Here is a 13,865-nt window from a genome sequence, read left to right on the forward strand (position 1 = left end):
TGTTAATGCAGCCTAGCACTGTGTTGGCCTTTTTGGCAGCTGCAGCACACTGCTGGCTCATATTTAGGTGATTGTCCACTAGGACTCCGAGGTCCCTCTCACAGTTACTACTATTGAGCAAGGTGCCACCTATGCTGTACTTGTGCATTTGGTTTTTCTTGCCTAAATGTAGAACCTTGCTTTTTTCACCATTGAATTTGACACACTTGTTTGACACACTTGTTTCAACTGTGCAGAGAGGGTTATATTCAAACCACCATCATCATAAAAGCTGGTGTCATATTTATATTCCAATTACAGTTAAGTTATTTGCATTGTCCAGTATTTGTGGAGTTTTCACAATGGGTTGATAATTTTCTATACTTCATTGTGTCTCTTGTTCTTTTTTAATATCATCTATATAATTTGTATCTTTACTCCCTAGCCAGTTGTGGTATAAATGATTTTATGTATGGAACTCTCAAAGATTTCCTTGATGACAATCTCCAGCTCAGGATTAAGCATCTTTGTAGCTCCCTCTAGTGGTTAAAAATGTTATTTATTTATTTATTTATTTATTCCTTTTTCTGGCCAATCAGAGTTCATGAAAATTGGAAAATTTCAACCACCCACAACAAAGCAATCTAAGGCTACAGATTATTTTAAAAATAGTAAAATAAAACCACAAATTTTATTCTTATGTTTCTCCATCAAATTTCAAAAGAAAGAATACACTTCCTTATTTGCCTCCAGCTTCCTTGTCTTTTAACAATAAAGAAGTCTCAAAAATGGCACAGAGCTTCAAAAAGGAATAATAAGCTGTGACTAAAGACAGTCTCTTTTAGTTAATAAAGATAATAGCATCATAAGTTGGTTAAGAAGCGAAAGGCACAACTTATTGTCCATTTGAAAAATAAATTCCAAAATGGCTGTTTTATCCAACAATGAAGTGATTTCAGCACTGCCTCTGAGCTTTGGCTCACCAGCTGCTTTGAAGCACAGCTGAAACTACTTGCAGACCATTACTGTTTTTGGAAGATCTTGAGGGATGATTCCAGGACTCTCCCTAACCCAAGAGCGTCAGATAAACAAAGGAAAGCCTGTTCCTTCTGTTGTTAAGTTGGAAAAATGACAGTCCAAATAAAATAGATTCTCTGTGTGTGTCAGGTGTCGGCCATATCTTCACAGAAAGTCCAAGGCTGATTCTGTTTTTTACTTAATTGTTCCCTAGCTTAGTTAAAAATAATTCTGAGTATTATTAATTTGCCTGGTGGCATTTTTATTTGAAGTTTCATTCCCTTTCCCTTTCATTGGTAAGTGAAACTTGAATTAACTCTATCCTCATGGATAGAGTTAATTAATGACCTTTTCCATTTTCTAAATCCAATTATATTATTTTTTCATTGCTTGGCTGACTTTGAACCAAAACATTGCTATAGAAAAGTTATGTGTAAATATTCTGTTTATATAACAGGAAAAAAATCAGTAACTGTGGTTCAAAATTTAATTTCATATTTGGTACATAATTAACAAAATAATGTTTTTGTTTAAATAAATATTGCATTAATGTACAATATTTTGGGAATAAAACAAATAATTGCAGGCAGATGAGCCCATTCTACTTTATTATAAAGCTACATTGGCAGAATCCTGCAAATCTAAAAGTACAATTCTTCTCATTTACAAAATGAGAAAGGAGGAAAAATCTCTTCTTTTGCCCCAATTACTAACCAAATGTGGGCTATGCTATTTCTTCATAGCAGCATCTTTTCACCCAGTCTCCCAGTCTTCCCCCATACCATTATACTCAGTGCTATAAAACATGTCAATTCAAAGGTTCCTAGTAGTTGCAAAGTTAACAAGCAATTTCTGAAAGTAATTAGGAAAAGAAGTATGAAAACCTAGGGTCCTTTTAAAGGAGCTTTCTATGCTTTCAGCAAAATTATTATTCCCTCAACTTCCACATCTTTAAACCCAATGGAAACCACTGGCTTGAGGTCTCCTTGTGAGGCACAATTTTCTGGAATACTTGTAGGTGATCTCAAATTCTCTTCTTGTCCAGAAATAACTGATTACAAAGAACTGATTTACTTGATGACTCTTCATTTTTCACAGTTGTTAGATCTACTTTTCATCGAACCATCTTCAATTTACCATTTCTTCCCCAGAAATCCTAGATTTTGATCTTTAAATATAAGTTTTCAAATTTTATTAGATCTTTTTAAAAAAATAGGTTCTTCTGCTATTTCCAATCTTGTATTTAGCAATTTGTTCTCTTTTTCTATCACTGTTATCATTTTTCTTTTTTCCTCTTTTGTAATTTGGTATGCTAAATGTTTCCCTGGTTTGCTTGTATTTTCAAAATGATTTTGTTTAACATATTGTATCTTTTTTCTACAATTCTCAATAAATTAATGTTTTTTAAGTTTATTTAGTTATTTCAGTACTTGCCATCTTGGTTTTTAAACATGTAGTGCTTTATAGGCATAGGAAAAAACCTCTGAAAATTAATTACTAGTTTTAAAATAGATTTAATTCCTTCAAAACTTCACTTTCCTTTAAATTTAAGATGACAGTTTTCTGGGAATCAAACAGTTGAATGGCACTGGATGAAATCAATGACAACCATTAAATAATATTACATCAAATATGCAAGAACCAGTATTCAGTGATGAATAATTATATTTTTGAATGACCAGAGTCAATTGAAAATTTAAGAAGTCAAATTTGTCAAATAGTCATGTAAAGAGCCATAACACTTAAGAGTACCAGAAGTGCAAATATATGACATTTTCATGTGAAAAACTGTTTAAGAACTACAAATTAAACCACATGCAGATTTTTAAAACTCCCAAATAAAAAAAACATTTTTTTAAAAAAAATCTGTTTTATTATTTATCTAAGTTATATAATTGCCCATTTCACCAAAAGCAACTCTGAGAAGCATACAACAGAACTAAGGACAATGAATAAATATGTAAAACCATTATCATATTTAATTATAAAAACATTAAAAACTATATAAATAAGCAAAACAAATGAAATAACAAATGAGGAGATGCTCCTGGGGTCCCTCTTATGTTTGCTGGCATACCAGGTCTTAAGGGACACCTCACCTGAAGCCAGCCTTCCACAATGAGGACACTGCCTACACCTGGCCAAATGTAGCTTCCTACCCAAAGGAGCCCATAGTATAGATAAACTGATGTTAAATTAGGTAAGCTTAACATAATAAATAAGCAACAGATTTATGGAATAAGTTGAAAGCCAACATTCTTGATAACGTTTGCTGTATATAAAAATATAAATGTTTTGTGAAATATTTCTTCAAGACTTCTTCTTATCATACAGGTTAGAAGTGATATTTAAATTTACAGTCAGACTTTTTTAGAGATAGATTTAAAATATATTTATTTTCAAGCTTTGCATTTCAAACCCCAGTAACCCATTTTTAATTCAGAATCATTGTTATGTTTACATACACAGTTATTACTTTTCTACTTATTTGAGCAGTAAATGTAGGCAAATTAACATCAGATTTCGATACGTACTCTTAGAAGTTTGGACAAATATTTCATTGTAAAATATTACAGTAAAAGATACTGTTCAAGGAATATTTTCTATGCCACCATATTTTTTATTCCGTGCACTTTATTTCTTTATTTATTTAGCCATACTCTAAATAAATAAAGTACAAGGAATAAATATAAAATTCATATTTCTAGAGTTTAGGTGAACATTTTTCAGTCAAAAATATGCTATATTACCCTAAAATATGTTTTTAATTATTGGAAGCTTTGAATTTTGCATAAAATTATAGTGACATAGGTATAAAATTATAGGCACAGTTTTCTTCAACTTTTCAGTTAGATAGGTCTAAGTCTTCTATGCTCCCAAATTCATTCTTAGATTTCTAAAGGTATGCTGATAACTCTCTCATGAGTAGACAGAGGCAAACTATAATGAAATTGTATGGATGTGCATGTTAATTCTATAAATAGAAGGAGTCTGTTCTCTAGCCATTATTCATTTATCTTTCTAAGATTTTAAAATTAAGGCATAATATCAAAATTTATTATTAACAGGAGAAAACAGGCCAAGCTACTGAAAAAAAATTCCAGGACATGAGCAGATGGATGATTAAAAAACAAATTAATTATTTTATTAAAGAAAAAGATGTATGGAAATATCTGATCAAACTTTCTTTCTGAACCAAAAGATTTAACCTAAGTTCTGATAAAATATATATATATCTCTCAAGTACCTTTTAAAATACATATAGTATTGAACCCCTTGATTTGACTGTGACAAATAGCATTTTACTGCGTGATTGGCCTGGCATGGAAAATAAAACGTTATTCTAATTTAATACACATTCAGAGAGCAATATTGTTTTAACATTAATAATTCTCATCTTATACATGCATGAATTTGTTTTAGCAACAAGATAGGAAGGGCTTAAATCTTTCATCCTGTTTTTAGAAATTGCTACATCATGTGATAGGCAAGTTGCTGAACTAGCTCTATAGAGAATCAAAAATACATACTATATTTAAAATTAAAATCTTGGAATGTAAGTGGCTCAATTTAATCATTTGTGAGGCTGATAAATACTTGATTATTCTTAGCTATATAAGTTAACGTGTGACACATAAATGCTTTATTTATGTATTCTCTGTTAAAATATTCATTTAATGTACCATACTAATAGCTAAAATTTTAATGGGATCAGAGGGGAGGAAGACAGGAAGCCATTAAAGAAATTCATCTGAAGTCCTGTTCCCTGGAATTTGACCACTATTAGTTGCAATTCTTCTTACACATTATGTATACACTTCTGAGCAATGAAGTCTAAAGACAAACAAATAGAGTTTGTGGACCTAATACTAGTTGTTTCTTATTATATTTGAAGCAGGAAATGGCCAAATTTCTTATAAGAAATTACAATACATGTAAGTGATATAATGCACCTGTTATTCAAACTGATTTGTTAATGTGTGACCAAAAGATGTTAGTGAAGGGGAAAAAACAATTCATATGATGAACAAGCATGAATCTGTCATGCATCCTCTATCAAAATATTTTCAGAACTTTTATACCAAATAAGAAAGTTGATTATTGAAAATATATTCTTTATCCAGAATTCTATATGCATTTATTTTCATTCACTGAAGAGATGTTTACACAAATTTTTCATATGATGAAAGCTGCATATTTCTTTGTTTTTGTTTGTTTAATCAAGCTGTAAATGGAATATAAAATTACATGAATAGAAACATCCTTGCATGACTGGATATCTACACTTTCTCCTCTTGTCCTGTACAGAACAGTGTACAGAATGGGTATTGCAGGTACAAAGAATGTATAAGGAGAGATATAAACCACTCCCATTCCCAGTTTCCTGAAGAGAAAGAGTTCTATTAAAAGTGGGGTTCTCTTGATACCTGCTCTTTATTTCTACAATGTAGTTGAGATGTTAGCAAAAATTGTTATTGTAATACTAATACATAAACATTATCTGATAAGTTAGCTATCAGTTCAGGAGTTCTAGGGGTGCTAGTGTCCATATGAAGCTCCATCATTGGTTGGATATATTGTTAACATATAGTAGTATGTAATTACAGCAGTGGCCAAAATTGTGGAAACCTTTTGGGAAAAGTGTACATTTGAGGTTTGATGGCTAATAATATCACTTTTGTTTGGAGTAGTACCATAAACCTATACATCAATGGAAAGATAATTTAATCAAGAATATAATGCAACAAAGCTTGTTCAATTATATGTATTCTATGAAAAGTTATAGCCAAATAACCAGAAAAAGGAAGCACAACTTGCTTAGGTTGATATCAGGTAGCTTTCCTTCATCTGATTGTAGCCAATGAGCATGAGTGTTTAGAGAGCCAATCAGGTGTCATCTTTTTTGGCAATGAGCCAATCAGATCACAGTAGGATTCAATTATTGATGTCATGTATTGAAGCTGAGAGGAGGACATTTGTCAGTTTGTTATGTGATCGCTATCAAGTTGGTTGGGTTTTTTTGTGTTCTTTCATTTAGTGAACTTGAAATTAAAGTAATGATGCAAAGAGTTGACTGGTCGCCCAGAAAGCGATATAAAATAGTATTATTAAGTAAACAAGGCTACAGTTATAAAGAAATTAGAAGAAAAATTGGTGGGAACTTAACCAAAGGTGGCATTTCTAAGTTTTTGAAGAGGTATAAAGAGACTCAGTCACTACAAAACCACACTGGTAAAGGCAGGAAAAGGTGCACAACAGCAAGTGATGATAGAGGAATTAAGAGACTGTGCCTACGTAACAGAAGAAAATCATCTGGGTGTATACAAGATGAAATGGTGCAATGCAATGTGAAGTTGAGTGCAAGGATTGTTCAGCGCAGACTGCAAGAATTTGGCCTAAAATTAGAATTCCACGATAAAAGCCACTTTTATCTCTCAAACAAAGGTTGAAAAGACTAATCTGGGCTAAAACCCATGTTACCTGGACAGAGGAACAATGGGACAGTGTTATTTGGAGTGATGAGACCAAGATCTCTCTGTTTGGTAGTGAAGGCATAAAATATGTAAGGAGAAGAATCGGAGAAGATTTGCATCCTGATTGCATTACATGTACCGTGAAACACCCAGTCAGTGTTATGATCTGGGGTTGTATGACATCAAAAGGTGTGGGCAGAATTTGTGTGATTAATGGGAATATAAATGGCCAAAAATACATTAATGAAATACTTGAGCCCAAACTGAAGCCTTCCGCACATGATCTTTTCCAAGACAATGAAGCATTTATATTTCAACAGGATTCAGCTCCATGTCATGTTGCTGCTATTCCACTGCTGGAATGGCCTGGGAATAGCCCAGACCTTAACGCAATTGAAAATCTATGGAGCCAACTAAAGAAACTTGTTAGTCAGAAGCGACCCAGCAATAAAACCCAGTTAATAGAAGCAATCATTCAATCTTGGTTTCACATTATAACAGCTGCAGAACTAAAGGACTTGGTTCACTCCATGGGAAGACATTGTAAGGCCATAATTCATGCTAAAGGTTACCCAACTAAGTATTAACTGACATGGTAATAATTTTTGTATGTCTCGTTTTTTCTATGGTGATAATTTTTGTATATCTTGTTTTTTCTACGTGTTTCAATTTTCTTCTTTATAACTGCTATTCTAATAGCAAATCCTTCATAAAAGTTATTGCATTACATTCTTGATAAAATTATCTTTCCATTGATATATAATTTTATGGCACTACTCCAAAAAAAGTGGTGTTATTAGCCATCAAACCTCAAATGTACACTTTTCCCAAAAGGTTTCCACAATTTTGCCCACTACTGTATATATATTACCTAATATTGTAAGATTTCTTCAGAGTTCGTGATTTATTTCTGTTGATTCTCTAAAGCATAAAATAAGCATTTCATTTCTAATGCAGATGTGATGAATGCAGATTATGCTATCATTTTGGTTGTTTGGATCCTCCCTTGAAAAAATCTCCAAAACAAACTGGCTATGGGTGGATTTGTCAAGAATGTGATTCTTCCTCATCTAAAGTAAGTTAATGAGTCTTACAAAAATGCAGATAAGATTTTCAAAAATATTTCAGAAAAGCTCATATTCAGTTCCTACTATAGCATTGAAAGAGAAACTTCATGCTACTGGTTTTTTTGCAAAGCATAGAATGATATCCACAATTATTCAAGTCACTATGTTGTATTCTCAATCATTTAATTGAAGAATGTTCTATACTTTTGAAGAGTTTAATGGTGAATGTCTGTGATAATTCTTGAATCATACTATATTGCTAACGTGTTTACTATAAGAGACCTATATTCTGTATATTGGTTTAATAGATGCATTTAAAATGAAATTGAAAATATACGGAAATACAGTGCATTATTGCTGACTGTGCTTAATTCTTTTGATACACGTATTTACTTATAAAGATTAGATGATTTAGTCTTTGTATAATTTATATGAATTCTGAAATAGACTATTGTGAGCAAAATAAGGTTATAATTTTCTTATCAAATGGAAGAATAAGTTATGCAGTGAATGTTATTAATTTTTTTTGTTAAAAGTATAATTTTGTTGGTATAGGATTTTTATAACCATCCATTGGTTTTAGAACAGGTGTATTTGCAGAAGGTCAAAAAGATCAAGATGTATCTGTAGCCAGACAATTAAATCTTCAACACTTTTTTATGTTTATAAAAGAGGGGTATAGCTTCAACTGCACAAAAGCCATCTTCACTCTTTTAACTATTTGATAGACACACAGATTCTGAACATTTAAAAATATTTAAATGAAGTCTGGTTTCTGAGTGAACTAAAAATGGCTACAGTATTCTAGACAATATTTCAAACTAAAACTGTTTGGAGAAAGCAGTATGAATAGGAATAATTTATTAATATTGTTTGCTTGCCAGCAATGTTAACTTAAAAACCAGATCTTTGATACATAGCAATCTTACCTCTTGTTTGCCATTTTTTGCACTTAGTCCAGAAAATACCTCTATCAGTTGCAAACAGTTTTATTACCTGCATAAAACCCAGCTGTGGGATGGGATGTCTGTAGCAGTCCATCTCATGGCTGTGTTTTCCCATCTAATTTAATTAGTGCATGATTTCTCCTTTCTACTCCACATTTCTCTGTGAGAGAGAATCTTTTAACACATTGGAATTCTTAGTTGGTGCCTTAATATTAACTTATATATACGTAGCTCATACAAACACAGACATACTGCTGGACCATGCATGAGAGAAATCCATTGGAAATGGAAATGTAAGTAAATCTGTCCCGGTTGATATTCTTTATTTATAACAATGATTGCACAGCCAATTTGTCAACACCACTTTTTCTTTCCACCATTAAATCTTATTTTCTATACACCTCAGAAGTTTCATGTATATGTTCAAACAGTGAAATAGCAGTACTTTCTTTTTAGCTTTTAGTTTTTGCATATAGTGTTCTACCAATGAAATCAGAGTCAGAAAGGATCGTTCCAAATGAAAATTATAAGAGAATATTAGTGAACAATGTGGTGGCCTAGAGGTGAAGATGCTCACCTCCCAGTTGGAAGGTTGAGATTTCAATCGTAGGCAATGGCAGATGTTTCTCTATCACGGCACAAAGAAAAAATATCTGCTGCAAACTCCATGTAGGCATCAGGAAGGGTATCCAGCAAGTCAATGCTGAGCTCCATTCAGTCGCCCCAACTCCACCCTCCACCTACTATTAAAGCCATCAACCTAATGTAAACTATAAAATAAATCAAATAGTATTTATATTACTTGAAGAATAATATGGCTATATAAATATTATATACATTGTATGTAATAATTCAATTAATATATATCAGAAACTTCATGCTATTCTTTCATAAAAACAGAAAGGTGCTTGTATTCTGTAGTGCTAGTACTAATTCTTGTATAATCTGTGTTCACAATGCAAACATTCATTTATTGTTTATATCTTGATAAATTAATGTGCTCGTTCAGATAGGGAACATGTTTTATTGTTTATTTATTTATTAGTTAAACTTATTTGCCACCCATCTCTCTGGGAAGTTTACAACAATAAAATAGAAAAAAATGATAAAAAATGTAAAAAATAACAATAAACAAATAAAACAAAAATAAACAGTGGAAGTAAAATAATATGAAATATGAGCAAAGGGAGAGCAGGAAGTACAGGGGGAGGTGGAATCAGCTACTTAATCCAGCAACCACTTCCAAGGCTTGAGTGACTGAGCACAGGGAATCCTGATCCAGGAAGGGCTGCAGCTGGTGCACTAACTGAAATTGTATTTAAATGTAGTAAATACAATTAAAACAATCAACTTTCTTTTTTCACAATATGTTATACAACTTATACAGAGAAGCTTTATTTTAAGTAAATCACCTTCTTGCTCACTTCTTGAAAGACATGATGTTGAAAGAGAAAATCTATATTACTTAAAAATAATTACTATTAATAGAGAGATCTGTAAAAGTGTCTACCATTTTGAGAAAAAAATAAGCCGCTGGATAGAAGTCCATTGATATAAATTATTTGCTACTTTATAATCTAGTTTTTTAATAACTTTGTGTCATTTCATAAACTTACTTTGAAGCAGTGATCACAATTTTGTGGAATCAGTCTTGGAATCACATTTTGACTATAAGAATAAGTAATGGAATATAATGTTTGGAATATGAGGTAACCCATAAAAAATTATAAATCTTTTATTCTTTTTGCATTAAGAGATTGTAACTCACTTTGCTAAAAAAAATGTTCCCCTTGCAGCAAAGTAAGTTAGTGATATACAACCACTATTAGAGCATAAAGGTGTAATTATTTTAGTTCCAGAGTCCTCTAATTCTTGCACAGGGATAAGAACAAAAGTGCATAAGGAGACCTTTGAGCTATTAAGGACAAAACAGCTATTTCACCCAAATATCCTTATTCTCAATTTTAAGTAGCCCCGAAAATTGATTAATCATTCTATGCTGTGCCAGTTGTACGCATTGCTGAGGATCTCCTGACTTCTTTTGTTGCTTGCCTTGACTTGTATATGGTGAACCATACTATTAAAGTCTGTCTAATTTGAAATCGGATGGCTTGAAAAAAATATGGGAAAGGATTGAGGCTGTATGTATAAAAAAAAGTAGCATCATTCCATTTTGCAAGTCAATGAAGATTTGTTAATATGGGGCACAAGTGATTTTTGCCTTTTCTGTCACTAAAAGTGGCTGTTGAACGAACATCACATTCATTGTGCTGATATATTTAAAGTATTCCGTTTTTATAGAAAAAGTTAAAAAAATGGAAAATGCTTTAGAAATAGCGCATATATGAACATCACTGTTACAAGGCAATAATATGAATTAAAAAGCCAACATAGCTTCTGCTGGAAGATTTTCTTAATAATTTTAAAAAGATATTATTTGAATATCTACTTTTGAAGACTGTTATTCAAACAGGTTATTGTAGAAGGCAATAGAATCTGGGGTTGAAGAAAATGAAATGTAAACTTTAATTGTTTCACATTTTAGTTTCACTAATCTAGAATAATTGCATGGTGATGGGTGTACCATTTGAGGACCTGAAGGGCCAGATTAGGGATAGATTATCTTGGAGAAGATCTGTCTATTTGGTCACTCAGAGTTAATATTAGTGTGATGATGCATAATAAAATTTCAATTTCAGTGTTTCAGTGTTTTTTGAAATAGAAAAAAGTCTCCAAGAAGATAGTCTGCTAGAATAGAATCTTTATTTTAAAGCAGCAATAGGACAAATTTTCACATATAAATCCAGGACTCTCAGTATAATTTCTGTCAAATTTCTGACAGGACCAACTACATAAGTTGATTTTGCTCAGCCTTCTTCTTAAAACAACAGTTTTCAGTAGTTATTTATCTAGTGTTGCATAATGCATAATCTAGAACAGGTGATTTGTTTTTCTAGAGATTTCCAGATTTCACTTATGTAAATATTACCTGAGCAATCAATGTTAGTTACACTGTAATGAATTCATAATCACTTGTGAAAACAATGTGTGATACCTTGCACAAAGGCTTTTGCGAGCAGAAACAAAGTTATATACTACTTGCATAAAGATGAAAATGTGTTTCTTAGATGGTACTTAGGCTAATTAAAATAGGAGAAAGAAGAAAGATTTCTTTAGACTTTATCATGCTTCACATTCCTTACTGAAAGCAATTTGCTTTTTCCACACAGGACAACCAAGTACTACAGTAACATCTAATTATAATTTAGATTTAAGAGAGTATGTTTGAAACTAATATGCAGATACTCCTTGGTTTCTTTTCTTTTTTTTCCAAATTGTTTTCCAAAGCAGCATACTCTGTCTTTAGTGAATAAGAGTACTTGCTACAGAATATAAAGGCAATGCATTCATTTTGTTCCTAATATTTGTCAAGGAGTTTTCAGTTTTAAGAACTTGGATTTGCCTGCCATCTGTGAAGTGTGGGCTTGCCTCTCTCCCTTGAAACTAATGCTTAACTGGATCTTGCCCTGTACTTTTCATTTCTACTAACTGCAAAATACCTTATGTGTTAAATATAGGGTGAAGTGGATGGAATGAAAAACAAGTATCAGGTAATTGTTAAACATGTAAAATTAGATATTTATTTTCTAATTTAAATAACAGTGATTGTTGGCATATATACATTGATAATACTGCTAATAATTTTGCATTACAATTGCATTTATATTTTATGCAATACAGACCCACAAAATAATTGTATGTGCATTGCCGTGTAAAGCCAAAACCATAGATTGTATTAAGCACAGCAATAATTTCTGCCAAAAAAGAAGCATGTTGCAAAGAACTTAAAAAAGGAGCTAACTCAAGGCAAAAGTGAACACAGGTTTGTGCTGACTATATTTAAGTAAATCCTTAGATTTGTGGACAAAAGCCCTTCTGGCTTTAAGATAGAGTAAGTCCTCAAAAAGGTACTTTAACTTTTCAAGAAATCATTTGAGATTCATGGGTAAACTAATGTATATATGTACCAACAATGGCTGAATTTCTCTCTTTTGACAAACCACTTAGATCTCATTAACTTGTCAGGTTCCATCATTGAACCAGATTTAAATCCCCAAGTATGCTTGGAAGAATGGCCCTAACTTTTTCAAATGGACATAATTCCCTTCACGCAGAAGGTGCATGCTTTCATGTCTGAACTGCTCATGTTACTTTTGGGCTAATTCACGATGCTGCTTTCATCAAGGATCATGTGAATGTTTTGGCAGCATTGTTTTACCATTCATCATGCTTTGTCAACTTTGTGCTCCTCCATACCATATATTGAAAGAACATTGCTGTACAAGTTCTTGCATTTGGAGGGGAAGATTTCTTTTTAAACATATAGACCATATAACTAAAGAATTTGAAAAGACATTAGAGAGCATCTACCGCTTACTGAATACATGATTTGCAATATAACTCAGACATTCATTATAGATGATATTTAGTCTTTCTTAGCAGAAGTAAGGAAAGCCTATCCCTTCCAAGTAAATCTGTCCTATAGTTGCACAGTTCTTCTAGCATTTTCAGAAATTAATCCTGTTTTCTTACAAGTTGATTTCTATACTTCCCTTTGGAGCAATAGAGAACAAGTCTAGTCCATTTTCTTCATAATTGCTCTTAAAATATTTAAGAATATTTCTGCTTTCCAGATTAAGCACTAATAGCAGCTTGAAGTACTAATATGGAACTTATTTTGTAAGCTATCCAGAATCACTGAGAGTAAGTTGGCAGCCATACAAATATTCTTAAATAAATAAAAAATTAAACCCATGCCTTTGAAAAAAACATCAAAATAGCCATTAGCAGCTTGATTCTTTTATATGCTTTTGACTATAATTCCTAGTTATTCAATTTGGTTATGAGGAATGATTAAGAGTGCAGGATTGGAAATGGAGCAACTTGAAAAAAAAGGGTATTTAAATATTTAATATTAAGTGTCCAATCAAACTTAGTGAATTGCTGCCTGATTTTATCAAACTTCTAAGTTTATATTGATGATGCTTGGAACATAATATACAGACGCATTAATAGTCACTTAAGTATTGTCCTCAAAAAAGTGATGTTGACATACATTCTAGTAGAAACCGGCACCCCTATTATAACATTTATTTTTATTTATTTATATCCTGTCTTTATTGTTTGTATACATAACTCAAGGAGGCAAACATACTAATACTCTTTCCTCCTCTTATTTTCCCACAATAATCTTGTGTGGTAGGTTGACTGAAAGTTATTCGCCCAAGGTCACCCGACTGGCTTTTATGCCTAAGATGAGACTAAAACTCAAAAACTCCTGGTTTCTAGCCTGGAGCCTTGGATCTAATATCAATAGCACT

General features: G+C 32.1%; 1 protein-coding gene across 1 annotated transcript in view; it reads left to right on the top strand.

Moving 5' to 3' along the window:
* Nucleotides 1–13,865, top strand: part of PHF14 (PHD finger protein 14) — a 132,012-nt gene that overhangs the window by 71,692 nt on the left and 46,455 nt on the right. Inside the window, exons 17-18 of the mRNA XM_029283308.1 lie at nucleotides 7,428–7,545; nucleotides 12,063–12,095. Of these exons, the coding sequence (XP_029139141.1) occupies nucleotides 7,428–7,545; nucleotides 12,063–12,095 (151 nt within the window). The remainder of the gene's footprint in view (nucleotides 1–7,427; nucleotides 7,546–12,062; nucleotides 12,096–13,865) is intronic.

The sequence above is a fragment of the Protobothrops mucrosquamatus genome, unplaced genomic scaffold, assembly GCF_001527695.2.
Source record: "Protobothrops mucrosquamatus isolate PMUCROS unplaced genomic scaffold, P.Mucros_1.0 scaffold52, whole genome shotgun sequence".
NCBI lineage: Eukaryota > Metazoa > Chordata > Lepidosauria > Squamata > Viperidae > Protobothrops > Protobothrops mucrosquamatus.